Source organism: Seriola aureovittata, chromosome 22 (genome assembly GCF_021018895.1).
Source record: "Seriola aureovittata isolate HTS-2021-v1 ecotype China chromosome 22, ASM2101889v1, whole genome shotgun sequence".
Lineage (NCBI taxonomy): Eukaryota > Metazoa > Chordata > Actinopteri > Carangiformes > Carangidae > Seriola > Seriola aureovittata.
In genome coordinates this window covers 3,361,987-3,383,896 of record NC_079385.1, presented here as the reverse complement: position 1 = coordinate 3,383,896, position 21,910 = coordinate 3,361,987, and the positions used below count along the sequence as shown (strand labels likewise).

The following is a 21,910-nucleotide window of genomic DNA, read 5'->3' as shown; positions in this document are numbered from 1 at the left end:
TTACTCCAATTTTTGAAAAAATGAGACAAATAACAAAGGCACTGTGGGTGAGCTTCAGTTGCTTTACTTAAAACATGAACTGCCAACTAAATCAATACAATCATCACAATAATCACAATATCAAATATTTCAAAAATGCAATAAAACTATTCACCACATATTTACAATGTTAATTCTATATAATTTTACTATTTATAATTATAATCTTTCCCTATACAAACAATTATCTTATTCCTCTTTATATATTAAATCACAAAACAATGATATTTACAATGCATCTATGAGAAAATCTCCCTCTTCCTATTTTTGCAGCACCGCAGCCGGAGCGCTATCTGGTTGCATAGCAACGGTAAAGTGCGCTGTGCTGTTAATCAGCTGCGGCTCGAGCTGTAGCTGTTATATAACATTATATACCGTTTACTAACTGCCCAGTCAGAAAATAACAAATTAACAAAACTATTGGGACCTAATTACAAAATATACAAAATATAAACCACAAAACACTGTAACATTAACTTTAACACACACACATCTACCAGCGGAGGAGGGCAAACTTCACCTCTCACTTGCTTCCGTTAGCTTAACACTAAGCTAACACCCACAGTTACACATTTATCATATAAGCAAAATTATCAAAAGCACATAACAATACACAAAACAGAAAGCACACAATATTTACAACATGTACGACCCTTTTTCACCTAATTTACCCACCTGTGAGGACAAACAAAGGCACTGTGGGTGAGCTGGTCTTCAGTTGCTTTACTTAACAACATTAACTGCCAACTGAAGATTGCAGCTCGCCCACAGCTTACATAGCCTCACGGGAGGGGGGGGGGTCCTGTAAAAATATAAAACATATACATATAAACAACACACATTAATGAATGGGCAGTTAAATTAATAAATAATATTAAATAAGTATCCAGGAGGTTATCTATGCTCACACGTTGTTTGTTCTCGTCATTGGCTTGATTTTCATCGGCTCTAACTTCCTTGTTTCGAGTTTCCTAATTGTTCTTCTCAGGGCAGACCTTTCTTCACAGGCCACGTCTTTCTCTGTTTTGATGGCTCTGTGTCTGCCCTCCACACCTTCCAAATTCTTCAGCTCTTTCCGGAGCTGCAGAATTTGGTTGCGGAGAACAGAGATCTCATGGCTAACGGTGTCTTTAGCTAATTTAATTTCATCATATTGACTTCTTAAATCCTTTTGTCTAAGCTTATTCTGAAGCTGCTGGATTTCCTGCGTGAGGGTGGCCTTCTCGTAGTTATTGGCCTCCATCTGAGCTCTCATGTCATAGTATTTGTTGAGCCAAGGTTTCACGTTTTCATATTGTTCTTTCAGGTCTCGGACTTCGCACTGCAGATTGTAATTTAATTCCATCTTTGCCCTTTTCTCAGCCTTCAGTGTTTTATATTGGGCCCTCATCCTGTCTTCCTCTTTTACTTTTTGGGTCAGTTCCTGAACCTGCCGTTGGAGACTAACGGTGCTCCTAGCTAAGGCGTGGTTCTGCTCCTGCTTTGTTCTCATTTTCTCTTCCAGGTGATCTTGCCTGGAGATTTTCTGCAGGAGGTCCTGAACCTTCTGTTGCAGCACATTATTTTGCTGGCTCAGGGTTTTGTTATCAGCTTTCACTGTGTTATATTCATCCTCCAGTGTCTTCTGATCCTTAAGTTTCTTATTTATCTCCACAATTTCCTGTTGGAGAATCCAATTGTTTTTGATTAGGTTTTCTTGCTCTTCTTGTGCAGCCCTCCACTTTTCCTCCAAAGCTATTTGAATCTGGAGTTGATTACGATACTTGCTCACTTCCTTTTGGAGGTATTTGTTAAACTCACTGGCTGCTTTTCTTTCAGCTTTTAGCTCTTTGTATTGAACTTGCAAGTCTTGGCTATTTGCAAGTTTATTTTTGAGCTCATCTATCTGGACATTTAAGATGCCATGTTGTTGTTTAATGGCTTCTGTTTCTCCACTCACCTCGCAAATCTTGTACAGAAGACCTGTGTGTCCTTCCTCCCTCTTCTGGAGGAGGGCGTCGTCTCCCTCAAACTCCTGCGGAATCGTTTGTTTACGCCGAAACATTTTGTATTTGGTTTTTGTTTACGTCTGTAAAGTGTGTAACGAGATAATACACTGTTCAGTGAATCGTGCTCTCAAACTAAAACGAGTGTAGAACAGAAATGAACTGTATATTTATATAAACTGAAATGTGTCACCTGCGACATCGTGTTCTGTTCTTGGAAGGACGGGAGGTGAGATCAAACATTTTAGCCCCGTCCATATATTGAAGCTCAGTACGTGATGTCATACTGACATCACACACCTGCCACTATCGACTCCAACAGTCTTTTTTAAAGGACGATTCCACTTATTTTACTCGAGGTAACAGTTATATGTTTTCTGTTTGGTAAAATAACCGTGATGATGTTGTCATAGTTACTAACTTGGGGCATAGAAAACAGGCAATTTTATTTTTCTTTTTTTCCTGTCTTTGTTATGAACATCATACCACAGCGTGAACACAGTTTTATTCCCCTCTATACTGTGCACTGTACATGGAGAAAATGATGATTAAAAAGTTGACAAACACACAAAATAAAGTTTTCATCTGTAGCTCCTTGAAAATAAATGTGAATATTCCTCTAGTGTATACAGTTCATCAGTTATGCTGGGAATCAGAATAACTTGAATTGACTCGGCTCTCCTGTGTGTCCACAGAGCAATCAGCATAGTTCTGCTAACATGAGGAACCCAGTGACATTTCAACAATTTCCCTCTCACAGTGAAGGCCTACAACTGTCATTAAATTACAACATATTCATTCAGGCACATGCATAACATATTAGTGTGATCCTGCGGTGACAATACAACATGAAGCACAGTGTGGTCAGAGGTTCTGCTGTGGCAGGCGACTGAATGAGTGAAAGAAGTGAGAGACACTGATATGTTGCTGAGACTGAATGTGTTACATCGTGTTTGAGTGTTTACCTGTAAACGATGTGCTGTGCTTCACGGATAACATTTTTCAGATGGCATGCAGTGGCATTCAACTCACTCTTTGTGAAGTCTTTGCTCTCATGGGGCTTCTTGAGATTCGCTGGAAACAGTGATGGACCTCAGAATTAGATTTTTAGGTTTTTCCTCTAAACTTCCTCATTTTAAAAGCAGAGAAAAATAAACAGAGCTGTTAAAAGATGAAACTCTCATACGTACTCCTGCCTTTGTTCGTTCTTTAAGTCACCAGGACTGCTGGACTTTTAATGTACCAGAGGTGAGAAACAACATCGGCTGTGTGGTATTTAACAGTTTATATGTTTTAAAATACAGTTTATTTGTGTCTGGTGATAATAAAAGTTGTGGGCATTGTTTATCTTTTATTACGCTTAAAGCAGTCTTTGTATCTGCACATGCTTCCATGTTTTTACGGGGCATTTACCCCAAACGTGTCTCTTAAACTATATATTTTCATAATCTTAGCCTAAGGTAAATGTAAACATAGTAAAAAGCAGTCAATGACTTATTCATTTTATCCTTTCTCCACTTTGATTTGATCCAAAGAGGAGACTTGAATCTGAGCGATAAGCCTGGTTGGTCTGTTATTGCTCATGTTTTTCATTGTATGCTAAATTATTTAAAGCAGGATACATTTTAAAGGCATTTTGGCTAAGTGTTTTCCATCTAGAATAAATAAGATAATATATTGAGCCTTGCACACTGTAATGCAATATACAATAATAACAGGATTATTTCAGTTAACACCACAACAGTGTAGGTTTAATTCCTGCTGTTTTATTTATGCTGGAAACACTGTCAGCTGGTTTATGCTGAAAAATGCACCTGTAGGCATCGGACGTACACAGAAAAGGCCGAGGTAGGAGATAATAATATTAAAGCTGAATGAGAGGGAGAGCCTGTTGTGTTAGAGTTTAAGCCTGTGGCCCCTGGACCTCTTGAGTCTGATGACTGATCAGCCACATTAACGGACAGGAAGCATCACAGTGACATGCAGAGATGCAGCGTGCAGTGTTACAAAGAGTCATAGACGTGTCAGCCGGTGACCGTCAGCCAGTCGATCACAGATACACAGAAGGTAAAGGAAGAAAATAAATTCACACGCCAAGCTATAAATCATGAAGATTGAATGACGTGTGAATCGTCAGCGGACGTCAGTGAATGTGCCAACATGTCAGCGGCCGTTGTCGTCAGCGTGACGTGGACAGAGGCCTCGCTGTCAGTGACAGGAGCAGAGGACAGGAGGCTCAAACCGCACTCACCTGCATATAACCAGGAGCTCACCTGTTCACAGCAGAGCGCCACCGACAAACGGTTCAGTGCTCAGGGATTCAAGTAGAATTCAAACAGGTCCAGTGAGAGAAAAGGTCTATGACATCATCATAACGCCTAACTTGTGTTATGATTCAGGGCCATATGTATACTACAAGTAGCCTTGTAGCTGTATCAACATCTGTATGTAGTCAACAACTGACTTCAATAATGTTGACAAACAATATCATTTTTTCAGTTTTCAACATTGAACTGGAGGGATTATAAATAATTAGTACTTTAAAAAGAAATAAAGGTTCTTTTCTCATTTAAAGTAATGAGGGCTGCATTTAAAAAATAATCATAAAAACATCTTAAAATAAGTGTAGCTTCAGTTTACCCATATCAATGACATCATATCCTCTATGTGTGCGTCAGTGTTGTTTGTCTGACTGAAGCGTCAAAATCGACTTTCATCCAGTTTTAAGTCACATTTTTAAGATACACTTTTTACACTTTGGTCTTTTTCAACGATATATTTGAACCATATGAAGGATCGTGGTCATCGGACGTCTGGATCTGAAGTTATCAGAGATAAGAGTTGAGAAAATGTGAGACAGCTCAGCTCCCAGCTGCTCTGAGACGTCCTGTGTCCACCGAACTGTGTCGGTGAATCACTGAGTTTTAAAGTGGAACTGCTTTATTCTGTGTTTTTACTGGTTATAATCACCTGGCCTTTTTTTTTTTTTTGGATAGGAGGAGATCTCTGGATAATTCAGCTCCTGGTAAAAACCTCCTGAACAACTATCGCCTGCAGAAGTTGCAGCAATTGTCATGATCCCCCTCCCTTGGGTTAGCTAGCACCCAGACTCCTCCAGCCTCCCTTTCTTTTTCAGGAGGGCCTGACACAAGGCCGACACAGGGCCGACACAGGGCCAACCAGGACCAGTTCCATCTGCACCTGACTCCAGCCTCTAGTTCAGCCACAGTAAGGGCATCCTCCTCCTCAAATTCCCTCATGCTCTCATTCTGAAAACAAATAGAAGCAGGTGAGTGGTAAAGTTACCTGGATTCGGTCAAATGCTAACGTATCTAAAGGTGAAGCAAGATTAAACGAGCACATTTCATACACAATTTACTGTAATATTAAGCCTATAAAGCTTTAAGGGTATTAAAAGTCATTCAAAGAGAAATGACTCATGAGGCGTTATGAAATGATGTCACAGCTATATTGGCACAATTTCTCTACTTGTTGCCGTACTGGTGTTTCAGATTACTGGTGTATGTTAACATTAGACCTACACTTTGCTACGATTTACCGCCATCTCCACTCGAGCTGAGTCTTCATTATATACTGCGCAGTAAACGGCCTGCTTTACTGGTCGGACAGTTCTCAAATCGACAGAGTAAGTAATGTTATGTGAGAAGCAATACCAAGAGCATTTAACACGGACGCAGTTAACTTATCTACAATCTTCATCGCCAACAGCAGCCTCACACACGGCAGTAATGTTAGGCCATCACCAGTAAAACCAACACCTGTTAAGCTTTTTTTGGCTGAATTTCGCCAAAAGGTTACAAGTGTGCACCTATTGCATTTAACAATCTCAACACATTTTAACGATTGAACATCAGCACCTCCCTCTTATATCCCGCTCCCACACTTTCTCTCGTTCAGTGAGAGACGAGCTCTGACTCGTCCTGTCAGGATTTTAAGTTTTGGGGCTGCAGTGGTGTCAGAATGAATGAACATGGCGAGCCGCTGTCGAAGGCCGAGGCTGTCGACACGTTTGCTTAAGTTTATAATCAGCTTGTCGACAAGAAGGCACACATCTCTCTCACCCTGTACCTGCTGCCGCTCTGTTGGGAAATGTGCACAGTCTTTCTGCAGCTCCTGCTCGAGCACCTCAGGTTTCCTCTGGAGGGAGCGGACATCTGTCATCAGGTCAAGAACTCAATTGTCTTTGCCTGTAGCTTTAAATTCAGTTCATTCAGGTGTGAACTGGTATCAACCATATAAACCAACAAATATCCATCTTCTTCTCATTTTCTAAAAAGAGTGAGTGTCAGCACAGGAGAAAAGGTCTCTTGCTGTGCTTTTTGGTCTGTGCTGGATCTCCTGCTGCTCTTTCCTGAACATTAGACAGAGACAGACAGTGGAGGAGGAGGGAGGTCAGACTGGTTCAGCTACAGCCTTCAGACTGACGCAGCAGAGACCGAAGGTTCTGACCAATAGCAAAAACAGGAGGAAGGTGAAAACCAGCAGCTGTAGTACTCACCTGCAGGTCTGGCCTGTGGGGTTGAGGTGGAGGGCTGAGGCTCCGGGGTGACGGGTCAGCAGCCTGAGGGAGAGGGAGTCTTCTCTCTGGAGGCTCCTCCAGGGCTCTGGAGCTGCTCTCCTGCTCCCTCTTCCTCTTCCTGCTCTCTGCAGCCTGTTAGAGAGATGGACAGAGGGAGGAGGTGAAGGACCAGGTCAGAACAGACCTCTACTCCTGCTGCTGTAACATCAGTCCATTTCCTGTCTTTCCTGTCTATTTCATCCAAAATGGCTTTTGTTGCTTCTTTAACAGAGCCATCGAAGTGTGAACACCGGTTACAGTAGTTACTCAGTGTTTACTATACACAACATTATTACAGGAACACTATAACTCTATAATATATATTACATTTAGTATAGAAGGAATAAACTTTTAATGAGTTGTAGTTAGCAAAAGTAGGAGCCACTGCAGTACATCCCATAATAACCTAATAAATGACTTGGTGCCACCTGGTGGACGTTCAAGAGCTGCAGGGTTTCCCACAGTGTTTCATAGAAGTGGTGGTCCACATTATCGAGACTGTCTCTGTTACAACATAAAAATTACAACATTAACTTATAAAATATGAAGCTTTGAGGGAAAAAAAAAAGCAGAGACGCCACATACAGTGTTTAATGATTGGATACAGTTCAGGATGTCAGATACTGGCTCTAACCTACTAACAATGACCTGCTACAGCCCACTCCACAGAGCCCCCACACTGATAAAGGAAATCATACATGTAACACTCCAGCACACACCTCCACTCCTCACTTTAACCACACCCACCGGTTTTTGAACGGCAGGTTCACGTCAAATGCGAGAAGACAAACAGTCAGTGGATCAGCACATGGAAACCAGAGAGACGGAAGACAGATGTTACAGCTGCTTCCAACAGGATGTGAGGGGGGGGGGAGCTGGATCCCCTTTGGGCAGATGTTGTCTTGTCTCGTGTAATGCTTGGACTGCGGGACGACATACAGGATGATCCTTTATCTTGGTCCGCTGGTCACTGATAATGAAACTCTTACCTTATATCATCTCTCTGCTAGGATACACTTACACAGAGACTTCAGTCTTCAGGGGTGTAGACTTCCTGGGAGGAGCTGTGGGATTGGACAGAGACGATCTGCCTCCCACCATGTCTCCAGCAAAGGGCGCTTCATCTAATCCTCACATGATGAAGCGTGACAGACCAGCGGAGCCTCCTCCAGTGGGATGGAGGTCGGAGGCTTTGCCAGATATCTAATATCTCCGCTGCCCTTCACAGTAAAACTACTGCTCATGCCCTTCAGGCTAAATGTACATAAACTGTTGTTTTGTGTAACAAAGTAAAGAGTTCACAGTTCCACCTCTGTAGTGACCATTTGTTCATGATTAAAATCAAACTTGCAACAAACTTGAAATCAAAAGGCCACTGATGCACCATAGTTAAACAAATCCACTGTCCAAACATTGTCTTGATCTGTTCTTGAGGGTTATTTAGTAGAAAGAAGTCATGGCTCCAGCTGCTGGTAAAACACCTCTGTAATAGATCCTCCCAGGTGCATGCTGGTCCTACATCTGCCCATCTATGTTATTTCAGTTTATTACTTTTTATAATTATTTACATTACACTCTGTGATTCAAGGAATTCACACTTAAGATCTCTTTTTCCCTGCGTCACAAACATGACACCACAGTTTTCTACCACATGTGGTTATGAGTTGTAAGTTATGTATGTTGATTTTCTTTCAATTCTACGTGAACATTTTATAATATGCAGCTGCTGTATAAATAAAACTGAAGATAATGTTTCAAATAATATTTCAGATCACTGCAAACTCATTATAAATGTACGAGGACACAAACTTTTTACTGTCTGCACCCCAGGCCAGCAAAGTAAAGGTGTTTTACCCTGTTGGTGTGGGTGCTGCTCTGGCTCCTGCTGGGCTCTCTCCAGTAGTTGTGGTCATGGAGGCGAAGTAGCACAACACACATCTGTAACACCTGTAACCTTTAACACATAGTTTAGGGTGAGACTCTGCTATATTTCTGCTATTAACCCTAACCCAAGTCTGTATCTACTCTGTATGTAAACTCATTAAGATAGTTATTTATGTATTCATTGCTGTAATTTCACATTAAACTCGACAGTAGAAGCAACAATAACAAAAAAAGGGACCAGTGGTAAATAAAATAATGAATGTATCTTTGAAAAGAGCAAATAAACACATAATCACTGGTTAGAAAATTGTTACTTCTGTTGTCACATTTCAGTTGCTTAAACCAAAGACTTTAATATTTCATATTTTTACATCATGTTACTCAACAAACATGGAGCTGCATGAAAGTCAGTCTCGCGATATCTTGATTATTCGAAACCTCATAACCGTCGAGGCGTCGAATAAAAGAGGTTGAAAAAGGTTTTCCAGAAATCGTCGAGTGAAAGAGTCTCAGAGTGAAATGGTGACTTTGGACGGATTTTCTTGAATATAACTCTCCATAGCAACCAGCTGCTAATCCTAATGGCACTGCCAATTTGAGTATTTAAGTGTTTGATTAATGTTTACTTCCTAAAAGAATTTATTTAAGGACGTATTATTTCATTTGAACATATGGTATAATCGAAAATAAAGTATTCAGCAATTATTCCCTCCAACATTCCTTCAGTAATACTAATTACTATTGTAAAAAAGAAAAAAAGACAAAATGCAGAATTCAATTTGATCTATTAGTGACCTCTGGTTTCTTCTTTTTGATAAATTGTAACTGTAACATGCAATAATCACAGCAAATTAATAAATAAAATAATAATAATAACGAATACAATAACAATAATAATAATAATAATAACAATACTTTTTCTTACTCACACACACCACAAATTCCTCGCTGAATATCGGCGCTGAATCCTAGTTTTTAATGGCTTTCAAGTCTTTTCAATTGATCTACAAATCCGTTTCAAATCGGCATTACTTGAACTTGCTGGGCTTGATTCCGGCCCCTGATTCCGGATTCAGTTCAGTTCACCCAGGTGAGTGACGGCATCGCACACCTGTCACTTATTAGGAGTGTCACTTCCAGCCAAGCCTTGACTGTAGTAAACACAGCATGCTTTCCTTTGCTGGGAGGAAGAAGAAAATGTAAGAAAAGAAATATTCACTTCCAACCTTTTTTAAAAAAAAATCATTTATCTCAGTGAAATTCAGCGGATTAATCAGTTTCTAATATTTTCAGGAACTCTTTACAGTTTTCGTTCATCTTTTTCATCCTGGTGCCTCACACCATATCATTTGGTGAGTAGCACATTGTATCCGGCATGTTACTGAGGAAAGATAAACCAACATGTTTTATATTTGGAGAGATTCCCATTGATTTTTCTTCCAGGACGCTGCGACGATATTTCCTTCTCTATATGTTGGATGAGCAAGGACAAAGCTCTGGAAAGGTAAACACACGAGAAACACGTTTGATCGTGTAACTTTTAAGTGTTTTAGTTCATACTGAAGTAATGCCTGACAAAGTGAGTTTTGTGCTTTATGAAGAGAAATTCATGCCAAACTTAATTTACAAAAACACAGTTTAATGTTTCTCTGCTAATTGGCAAAGCTGTACCAACGATTAAACATTACTGTTTAATCATTATATTGTCCTCTTATATTCGGCATATATAATTTCAATTTCATGTCATGTTTTCTATCTCTTCTTAACTCTAAAAATTGAGTAATTCAAATGTAGGACCAGACCAAAGCTGACTCCCTGACCTTCTATGAAATGAAATATTTTCATTTGTTTAGAGTTCCCCTGTGGCCTAAAGTAAACGGATATTAACATAAAACCTGTGTGTGATTGTTGAACATCTCTCTGTAAAACCATGGGCATTAATCCTCCACTCTTCTGGGAAGGCTTTCCACCAAATGTAGTTACCTGGCTGCAGGGATTTGCTCCCATTCAGGAGCACAGGAATATTAGCGAAGTCCAGCACTGATATTGGATGATGAGGCCTGGCTCTCACTCAGCGTTTCAGCTCATCCCAAGCGTGTTTGATGGGGTTGAGATCAGGGCTGTGTGCAGCACAGTCAGCATCTGCCGCACCAAACTGTTGAACTGTGAAAAATCAAAAGTACTTAATAGTATGTGTCCCTACTTTTGTGCATATACTGCACCTTGTACTGGCTGACTTAATGTATCAGATGGTTACTGAATAGAAGTGTAGTTTTGCTGCGTGTGTTCATGTCCAGGTTCACAGACAAGATTCTTAGACATGATTTTACTTTCACTATTACTTTCCATTCTTTCAGGAAAAATGGAAACATATGGCTCAATGACACGGCACTAAAATCCATCAGGAAGGTGGGTAAAGTGACCTCGCTGACTGTGTACCCAGTTGTAGAAAACAAGCTAACACTTCAGTATGGGGGCTCCGTTCAGGCGTGGACTTTAACAATCACTCCACGTAAGCATGCTAGCTTTATCCTTTTTTCATCTTTCACTTGATAGTCATAAAATATTTAATGAACCGTGTTCATCTCACTCTAAGGTACAAAGTTCACTAAAATCCGAGGCCAGAAGAAACCTCTGGGGCATCCGACAAATGCCACTAAGGTACGTCTGACATAACATGCATCAAACTGCAGTTTTATACAGATGGATGGTGATGCTACACATTTGTATTCATCCATCTTGCTGTGTGTTTTGACTGCTGTCCCTCGTCCTCTCTTCAGGGCCTCCTGGACTCGCTGAGTAACACTGAGGTGTTTGCATGTGAAAACGGCACGTTATTCTTCCACCAGGATCAGAACTTCTTTCTTGCTTTTGGTGAGATCATTTGGTTGTGTGTATTTAGTGTACACACTAAAAACTAAAAACCTTTGTGCTTGCCTGCCAGCAGTTTTTTTTTTTTAAAGGCATAATTTGGTTTGGGTTTTAGTTAGAGGTTAACGCTGCCTGCTTTCACTGTAGACGTGGATCTGAGATAAGGTTAGGGGTGATGTTTGAATCACTTCTTAAGCTTAATATGTTGAACATCTTAACTGTGGAATGCCATTCAGTCCCATTAAAATTCAGACTAAAGTAATTCTGAGATGATTTGTTAATGAAACCTGAACTTAGTGAAGTCAGCAGCCAAACTGGTCCAGATTCATCCAGTGATGGTGAAAAGATGTTAAACGCAGACAGAGATAACTCTGTTAGTTCACACAACTTATCCCTAAGATATTTCCCCAGCTGTTGAGCAGACTGATATTAAATTGCAGTGGATATTCATGGTTCCCAAAGGGTGAATCCTGATGTGTCTGGTGACCTTTGACCTTATGTCTTAGCACCATCATCAGCCCTAAATGCCAAGAAATCTCAATCTTAACGCACATTAGGTTTATTTACTCGTGTCATTATCCTTGTCATAAGCACAGCCACCCCACTAAATGTGTTAATTGTTGTTTTAATTAATGTCCCTGACTCAGCGCAGCTCTGCATCCCTGAACACTCTATAAGACTGAAACGCCGTTTTCTCTCATCCTAGGCCACACCATGCGTCCCCGTATCAAGCTCGAGTCCAGGAGTCCCTCTATGCTGCTGGTCTCCTGGGTGGAGAAGAGTCCAGCTATCAGCGACAGCCACACAGTCACCCTGTACCACACTGAACTGCACTCCTATAACACACTCAGCATGGACTCCACCGTCCTTAACCACTACCGCTTCACAGCTCTGGACTCCTGCAGCCCCTATGTCGCCTGTGTGGAGATTGCAGGCACTCACTCCTTCACCTGCCTCTCTGCTCTCACTGGTATGGACTGATGGGTGGATGAATTAGACATGCTTAAAGGGCCAGTTCACACAGATGACAACAAATGTATATCTCACATATGTACTGTGTGGTAAACCTCATCACAAAAACAAGACAAACAGAACTGAATAGGATTTAGTGAAATACCATTTATGTATATAGTATTTTGTTGTGATGATGATATTGATAACTATAAATTCAACATGCGTGTTCAGGATGACTCTGATTTTACAGAGAAGGGAATCTGTATTTATGGATTTGAGCTTCAGTTGATCAGAGGAGGATTTCCAAGGATTTGTTTTTGATTGCGTCTCAAACATAAAAACATCTGTTCTGTTGTATCCGCATTTACGTGGGTCTGCTGTGGCAAAACTACAATGTTGCATCGTTTTAAATGCTGTTGCAGCAAGGAATTGTGGGACGGCATTAACTCCTCCTTTCATTTAGAGAATTCGACCAGCTTCCAAGCCACAGTAGTCGGGTTAAATTGAATAGTTTGTGGTGCTAAGAGCTTGGAAAATAATCTTTTTAAAGATCAGTTTTCTTGTTTTGTAATTTGGGTGAACTGAAGCTTAAGTTAAATGTTTCTACAATTTATTTTTCATATCATAGTAAAAGGGAACTGGCTGCGTGGCTGCGTGTGTTTAGAATGTAGTTAACCGGGATTGAGGGATTGATATTCAGCCGCTGTTGTCCTCTTGCGTATTGTTGTCATAAGTGAGAGTTTTCAGCACAGGCAAATTCTTTATCGTTTTTTTGACCAGACCCAGACGTTCCCAAGGACTTTGAGGTGACGTCATGGAACAGCAGCAGCGTCTCGTTGGTCTGGGATTGCCCTGAGAACCGCAAGTTCTCTCTCTTCCTCCTGACCACCTTCTACCTCAACGGCACAGACCACATCACGGAGGAGGTGCCCCTCTGGTACAAGGAGGACGGCTTTGAGTTCACCCTGTCTGACCTGCAGCCCTGCAGCAGGGTGAAGTTTGGCCTGCAGACTGTCTGCCAGGCCGGGACAGAGCCTCGCTACAGCAAGATGGTCCTGAATGATGGAAACTCAGGTAAGTCCTGCACAGGTTGATGAACTGATTAAATGAACCATCTCTTTGTAGTCACTGATTGACAGTGCTCATGTTTCCTTCATGACCACAGCTACTGTACAGTGAAATCTGATACCATTCCATCTTCTTTACACGTTTTATTTTTCAGATCTCACCTACAGTTGTTCTCTTTTTTGTGCGACTGTCCCACAAACTTAATATTCTTTCCCAGGACACAGATTGTCCTGGTTTTTGTGAGAATGCACTTCTAATTAAGAATTTCATAGTTTCAAATAAAACCTTATTTGTTTCCTTCCACTGCTTTTCTGTTTTCTTCCTGGTTATGTCCAATCCTGTGTCTGTAAACATATGAAAACAGGTACAACAGCGCCCAATTTAACTTATTACCTAGCAACTGCCGCCCAGTGAGTTCCTGCCTGGACTCCCAGCTGGATGGACTCTTTGCTGCATGTCATTCCCCTGGTCTTGTTTCAATCTCTACTGTCCTGTCAAATAAAGGCAAAAAAGAGATTGAAATTATCAGTGTCCTGAATTTGAAGATTTCCACATTTGTAATCATGAGTCGTTCAGAGAAGACTGGAAGTTCACAGGTGCTGTCTCTACTCCTCAGTCCACTCCAGGATCTCGGCCTTGCGTCAGACATCGTTTGGCCCCGACAACTACACCCTGAGGTGGGAGGTGAGGAACACCTCGTCCATTTCCATGTTCAGAGTTTACCATGATGGGGCGCTGCAGGGCACCACGCTCGTGACCGACTACACTGTCGGGGGGCTGCAGTCCTGCCAACAGTACCAGGCCAAGGTGGAGGCACTTTGTGGAGACGGCGTGGTCATGAGTGCCGAGACAGTCGCAGCAAACACAGGTGATGTAGAAACTCACGACAACACAGGGAAGACTGATCGAGTAAATATGAAAACTAAACCAGACTGAGACTCTGCAGCATCTCCATCTCAGCAGCTCTGTGAGGCTTTAGTTCAGCACGATGCTGCCTTGAGTTGAATGGTGTTGCTGTCATGGCAACACGCTAGCAATGACAGTACTCTACATTGCTGCTAGAGCATGTCCACTGTCTTAGTTTAGCATGTTAGCTTGCTAACGGTCGACAATTGTAGGTCTTGAAATCAGAATTTCACGGTGCCATGTGAAAAGCTATTACAAGTCATTAAGACGACGACATGTCAATCCATCCTGTAGTTATGGAGATATTTTCTCAGAACTCAAGTGTCAACCTCACTGGGTAAATCTGTCCTAAAAGATGTCAAATAGAAACATGGATTTAAGAAAGATGCAGCTGAAAATGTACTTAAACGGAGCAAAAGGATCCACCTCATAGAGATAGATGTAGGAAATGAGGAGAGGGCTGATAAATGAAAGCACCGGTGTGATAGTCAGAAAGCCCACCTGCCTCTGTGCAGGTCAGAGCCTTTAAGTCGCTTAAGTCCAAACTGATGCTCCAAATCCTTTTCTAAACTAATTCCTGCTCATTCTGAGGGTCTGAAATCACAGGTAACGCAAAGGTCACACTTGCAACTGTCCACCAGAACCAAGAAACATCCATCACCATGGATACTAATACTGCATACTCCTCCTTTGTTCTGCTGAGTTACATTCTGTTCAGCATCAAAGGTACTAAGAAGGAAGTTGTGATGTGTTTTCTGCAGTATCCAGCACCTTCCTGTCAGAGGTAGAGGAGAGTGACAAGTATCGGCATCAGTCCTGAGCCTTTTTAATGTCCACCTCAACTCTACACTAGCTGGTTTACGTCTGCATAATATAGATAGATTAAATTATCTGTTGCTTTGTGAGTTATAGGTTTTTGTTTGTCAGCATTTGTATTCGTCTGTGTGTACAGTTTATATAAATCTGTAATCTGTACGTATCCAGGACCTCACGGTGTGTCCGAGCTCAGCTACCGCTCGAACGACTCCACCGCCCTGTGGACCCCCCGCAGCATGCAGCAGTCAGCCGTGGCCTTCCTGTACGAGCTGTCCCTGGAGAACGGCACCACCGTCCAGAGCAGCCATGTCACAGACCCCGCGCTGCGTCTCCTGGGGCTGGAGGAAGGGAAGACCTACATCCTGGACGTGTGGGCGGAATGTGACGGACCGTGGGAGTCTGAACATTCTCATCTGTGGTTTGAGGGAGCTAATTCGTCTTCAGGGCTCCATGTGAGGGCTGCAGGAGCTCAGGACTTAGGTCAGTCTCAGGGTCTCTAGTTTCATTTGATTAGACGTCAAAACAATCCAATGAATACTTCATGAAAGTTGTAAACGGAAGTCTTTCATGATAAACCGAACCTTCGTTTGCATTTTGTGGCTGCTGTAGAGCTGCAGTTAGATCTTTCCAGCATGGGTCTCACTATGGTCGTGCCCTGGTCACTGCCTGAGGATCTGCTGGATGACGTGTCTGAACCAAGAGCCAGAATGGGGAAGATTTTCAAAGATAAGGTGGGAGAACGTTCAGACTGAGACTCAGATCCAGTTTTCAACCTGTATACATTCCTGTGCAGTTCATACAGAGTAGTCCTGACTTTTTATGGGATTTGTTTAGCGACAAAATTATCTCAAAATTAAAATATTTTAATTTGTTTTTGACTGAAATCTAGTCAATGTCAAGTTTTGATTTTGTTGATACGTTGAGTGGAAGTCACAAAGAATGAGAGGAAATTCTGTTGGCATCATCATATGACAAAATTACAATTAAACTCTCTACAATCCTCATAAGGTAATTACAATTAAACTAAGTGTGTCTCTGTGGAGTCAGTACTGCTTAAACCTGGACTGAAACATCTCAACAGCTATTGGATGGATTGCCATAACAATTTGTCAAAACATTCACAGGCCCCATAGGATCATAGTAACATCAGTGATCTCTTGATTTTTCATTTGGCCCTAAGATCAGGTCAAAATCATGTCCAGTACTTTGGTTTGTGACGGAATATCTGCAAATCAAATTACATTCCCATCAGCCTCAGCTCTACTTTGTATTTAGTGCTAATAAGCTGCTAACACGCTAAACTAAAATTTTGAACATTGCAAACATTATTCCTGTTAAACATCAGCATGTCAATATTGTCGTTTTTAGCATATTAGCATGCTAACATTAGCATTTAGCCAGTAGGCTACAGCCTCACAGAGCTGCGAGCACAGCTGTAGACTCTGTTTTGTTAGGGTGTAGGAGAAATTGAAATTAGTAAAACATAATGTGACAGTATGTGAGGTTCACTCCCTTTACTTCATTCTACAAATGCAGAACTGTATGTGGGTACTTTCATTGAAGTTCTTGATTTATTCTGTTTGTTCAGAACCGTTTAATTTCCGATTTTTCTTCTTCAGTAAGATAAAGATTTGTACATTTCAGCCCAGCAATTCTTCCCCAAAATGAGTTTATTTTAGTTGTTCTTGAATCCTCATATCTTTGTGTGTTTGTGTCTTTCAGCTGCAGGAGCTGCTGAAAGATTTTGATAAGCCGGCCCGCGTCGAGCTGGCGGCCTTTGAGCCTGCAGACGAGCCGGACAAAACAGAGATTCTCTTTATGTCTTTTGATGCTTCCAAAACTGAAGAGGACGTGCCCCTGACTGCTGAAGATCTGCTGGATTACATCGGCTCCCTGAATGCAACCAACGTCACAGTTACAGATGGGGTCATTCTCTGGGACGGTAGGTGATGGTGAAAAGCAGCTCAGCAGTTATGTCCTTGTCAGTCTAACCAATAATACATTCAGTCCATTCATAATCTTCTGTTTTGTGGGGTTGTATTTGCTTCGGCTGTTTGTTATGTTAGGTCACGACCTGTGTGCTTCCTCCAAGCTCACTCTGTGTCCCCGCAATTCTCTGTGCATCAACACACTGGGCTCCTTTATGTGTGTGTGCCGACACGGCTACTATGACGTGAGTCCTGTCATCCAGCCTGCAGGGGCTTCACATCCAGTCTGCAACGGTACAGTGACACCTTTTTATAAGCTCCATTTCACAACACATCTATCTATCAATCTGTCTATCTGTCTATCTATCTATCTATCTATCTGTCTATCTGTCTGTCTGTCTGTCTATCTGTCTATCTATCTGCAACTTTCATTGCATGAATTCACATTCTGATTTGCAGATGTGCAAATTTTGTCCATTACTTCACATTATTTGATACGAGTGTGACTGCTTTGTTGTGACATCACAGGTCCTGACGGCTGGTTTTACATGCTGTGTGCATTTCTCTGTGGACTGAGGCTTTGATACTTTCACAGTATTAATATAGAACCTAGACCTGCTTTATAATCAAATAACACATGGACACCTACCTGTATACTATAAGAGAACTTTAAAGCCTGAATTAATGGAGCTGTAATTGGAAATTTGGTATCTTGGGAAACAGCTCTTCTGAAATCTTGAAATATTTTGTTTTCTGTTGAGAGAAAGATGGTTGGTAATTTTTCCATTTCACACAATACAGATTGGGTTTCTGTATTATGAGCTTCAAATTAGAAATGCCAAGGCCAAACAACCCTACACGTCTGTCAGATGCAGATGATTATCTGGTTCTGCACCAGATTGTCCAAACATTATTTCCTGAGAAATTAACAAAAGTGTTGAAAAATGCCCTGTCTCGCAATGTTCAGGAATGTTCCTGGATCTGTCCCTTTTAGCTAGATTGGCACCAAAATTTAATGAGTTTGTCCCTGACCCCTGACCCCCCCCCTCCACCAAGTTTGGTGTGAATCAGTTCACTACTTTTTGCGTAATCCTGTTGACACCAACAAACAAACCAACAAATGAACAGACATGAGTGAAAACAGGTGATAATACATCCTCTGCACTGAGTGTGATCCTGGCCTCGCTAACCCTGAGCCTTGTTTTCAAACAGAGAAAGGCCTTTACAGCCAGTGTCTGGACAGACAGATGACTGGTGGAATAGCTAAACCCTACCTGAGCTCTTACATCGGTGGGAAGGTTGACGTGAAGCTGAATGATGGGCGGTGCTCTGTGGATGAGAGTGAGATGTTCTATTCCTTTCGCACGACACGAAAATCATCTGAATGTGGAACAGAGAGGCGGGTGAGTGACTGCGCTTTGCTAAAGGTTATAAAAGGTCAGTTTATGTGATGGACAGATTCTGGGAAGCGCAATGGAAATGAAAGTTAATATATAAACAGCTGCCAATGAGTGAGTCATTCAGAGAAAGTTGGATATTGAATCAATTTTTAAACCAATTTTTAATTTTTTTTTATTCTTCACAATCCTACAAGTAGGAAATAAAAATACATCAATCAGTAACTTACTGGAGAAGAATTGTCAAAGCCTATGTTAAGCAGGTCTAATGTTTACCATGTTTACTATCTCAGTTTACAATGTTAGCATGCTAACATCTGCTTATTGGCACTAAACAGGAAGTACAGCTGAGGCTGCAGGATGAAATGTTTACAAATCCTCAGAGTCAGTAGGGGTCATGCTTAGGGCACCATTAATACCTGCACTAAACTCACCCATCAGACTGGCCTTTCCATTTCTACAGCCACACCACTATGCATGGCTAAAACTATTATTATATTGCTGATGTCAGAAATCTGAAATGTTACTGTTTGTGTTTATATTGCAGAACAGACTGAGATCATTTGTTTTCTCAAATGCCATATGATGAACTCAAGCCATATCAACAGGCTACTTACTCATTTTCCCTTCCAGGGTCAGAGTATCAGAGTATTGTGTGTTTTGGTGCAATTACATTAACAAGACTTGTGCATAATCAAGTTCTTCATCCTCTCTGAACAGTTCAAACTGTGGAGTCTGCTGCCACCAGGAGCTGACAAGGTCCAGTGCAGCATCTGATGTGTGTGTGTGTGTGTGTGTGTGTGTGTGTGTGTGTGTTGTCCTCTAGGTAAACAAAACCCACATCGAATTCCAAAACACTTTGATTGTGACCTTGACCAAAGAGCATACCATCAGCCGGCGGGATCTAAAGGTCATCTGGAAGTGCGTCTACCCTCGGCACTATGTTCGCAACGCTCAAGTTAGCATGGACATGGAGTGGTGAGACAAATCATGTTACATATTCCAGGACATACATCAGAACCAGAGATTTGTTTGAGGACCAGCATGTGAGAAATGAGGATTCACTGTGATTCTTTCACAACACAAATTCTTCCCGTCATGTGTTGCAGGCTCTCCTCCCTCTCCCTGGTGGAGTTCAACTCATCCCTGCAGCTGGTCCTGAGCATGGGCCTGTACAGTGACCCGTCGTACACCTACAGCCACAGGGATGCCATAACCCTAAGTCTTGAGGACACGCTGTTCCTCCAGGTGGACCTGCAGACTGACAACTCTTTTGCTTCAGACGTGCTGCTGCAGGTGGAGTCATGCTGGGCCACTGAGAGCACCGACCCACAGGACACTGTCCAGGGTGTTCTTCTGCAGGATGGGTATTCTTAAAATGTGACTCTGACGGACTGACTAGTCAGTTCAGTGTGAAGAGTGTTTGCTTTTGTAAACTGTAAGGTGGTGACCCAAAGCTCAAGTTAAACCTTTAAGTTGCTTTATAGTGAGTATTATATTTTAACAGCTTTAGCTGCGATGGTTGACAGTGATAATGAATGTGACCCTCTCTTTGCCCAAGCTGTCCTGTTGACAATACGTTCCACTGGCTGTCTGTTAACGGCTGGGCACAGAGGAGCAGGTTTTCCATTCAGATGTTCACCATGCCCAAAGGGATGCCTCTCTATATTCACTGCCTGGCCAACATATGTGGGCATGATCAAGACTGTACCAAGGTAAACTGAAGGGTCATTACATCCAGTAATGATGTGCAATTGTCTCATTAACATATTGGCACCTGGTATTAATATGTGACATGTAACATCTGTATTTGAGTATCCAATCCACAAGTCTTTGCATTTACACCTTGTATTAAAGGAGCTATTTTTAAGATCTGCTATCTCTATATAGCTAACGTTAGCATTAACAGCTGTTTACTTACAGTCTAGAAGAAAATGCCACCACCTCTAGATGTGGTGTGAACTATCTTATTACTTTTCAGTCACAATGCATTCTGGGTGCATTTACACCTACATTAACGCACGTCTTTATCAAGACAGGATGTGCTGGTACAGATCACATGTGAATGCCAGGTGTAAGTGAGGTCAAGCTGAACAGTTCCAACGTGACTTCTTGTGACCGTGACTTTTCGGATTAACTGCAGCAAATCTCTCAAAGATCTGTAGCTGTTATCTTCTTCTGTTATCCAAAGACAAAAATCATGTTATTGTCACATAATATAGATGAAATTTGTTGGTGTTTTGCATGTTCTGACAGGCTGAGCAATCTTTGCTCAGAAGGGGAGAAACATTATATTGCCTCAATTCTTGTCAGAGTTCCTGGTCATATGATAGGATTATGTGATACTGTGTGGTTTAGTCCATTTTGTGTTTTAATATCCTCCTGCCAACCCGTTCCCTGCTTTTAAATATCTTAAGTTCCTCCTTTTTGCTTGTTGGATGTGTTGCAGAATTGCAGCAGCCAGCAGCGCTCCAAGAGGTCAGTGAACCCTGTGGACAGAGAGGGGAAACGTGCTGCTGTAGTGTCTGCTGGACCCCTGGTGGTCAACACGAGAGGGAAGTCAGGAGTCCAACCGTCTTACTGTGAGTCTGTGTGTCCAGAACACTTTGTTTTTGGGTTATGAATGTCCACACAATTTATTGTGGTTTGTGAGAATTTTTTTCACTCAGCAAAAGTTATTATATATTTCGATCATTGTATGTTTTAGTTTGATTCAAATAATGCTTTAAAAAAAAAAAAAAAAAAGTAATTTCAAGTTAAGAATAATATTTCTTGATGCAATCTGTCACTGATTTTTGTATCTTTAGATGATCATTATTATTTGGTTTAAATTAGTGTATTGTATCCTGATAAAAACCCAAATCTCTCCCATATAGTTTGGTTATTATTATAATTCCTAACAAACGTCTCACTGTCAGGTATCTATGTGCACTCTGAATACAGACTTGGTTAAATCACTTGTCTCCATGTCTTTCGCAGGGGCAGAGCACATGACAATGATCTGCATTGTGGCCGGATCAATAGGCTTCTTGGGAGTGACTGTACTCTCAGTGAGTGCAACCAAAGCAATCATGACTTACTATGAACGGCTGCAATAAAATGCTTCAAACATCATTTATAAATGTTTTATGTCAGTACTTCAGACAGTTCACTACTACACATGGCAGAAATGACAGAATTCTTATGAAAATTATTTTAATTTTTCTTTTCTCTCATGAATCACCTCCAGTAGGTGGATGCAGTCGTAGCACTCCACATTAAACAATAAAGCTCAACGTGAGAAGAGCAGTAAGCTCGCAGCAATTTGAAAATTACACAACAGGATCATGCAGATGGCACCACAATTATTATTTTGATGGAGACGATTCTTTTTGTTAAGATTTTTTATTTATTTATTTACTTTTTAAAAAAAATATATTTATCGATCATTAGGGGGAATGCACAAGTAGTGGTAAAGGACTATTTCATAGGCATAGACTAGCA

The 21,910-nt window shown here is 41.4% G+C and overlaps 1 protein-coding gene across 1 annotated transcript; it reads left to right on the top strand.

The window, feature by feature from the left end:
* The first annotated feature begins 9,423 nt into the window (after nt 1-9,423).
* On the top strand, nt 9,424-21,541 carry LOC130163618 (uromodulin-like 1). The gene is made up of 19 exons (XM_056367934.1): nt 9,424-9,686; nt 9,781-9,839; nt 9,931-9,991; nt 10,845-10,999; nt 11,084-11,148; nt 11,268-11,361; nt 12,065-12,328; nt 13,093-13,386; nt 13,997-14,248; nt 15,271-15,582; nt 15,712-15,833; nt 16,825-17,044; nt 17,169-17,324; nt 18,243-18,433; nt 19,254-19,405; nt 19,537-19,794; nt 19,989-20,142; nt 20,877-21,009; nt 21,407-21,541. Exons 1-19 carry the CDS (start codon nt 9,655-9,657, stop codon nt 21,523-21,525), a joined length of 3,093 nt encoding a protein of 1,030 aa, XP_056223909.1. The 5' UTR covers nt 9,424-9,654; the 3' UTR covers nt 21,526-21,541.
* Nucleotides 21,542-21,910: the final 369 nt, after the last annotated feature.

Bases quoted from the DNA above. Each gene is read 5' to 3' on its own strand.
- LOC130163618 (XM_056367934.1), top strand. From the start codon at position 9,655: ATGCTTTCCTTTGCTGGGAGGAAGAAGAAAAT. The intron at 11,362-12,064 runs GTGAGATCATTT...CTCTCATCCTAG, and splicing joins GAACTTCTTTCTTGCTTTTG to GCCACACCATGCGTCCCCGT. The intron at 17,325-18,242 runs GTACAGTGACAC...GTTTTCAAACAG, and splicing joins TTCACATCCAGTCTGCAACG to AGAAAGGCCTTTACAGCCAG.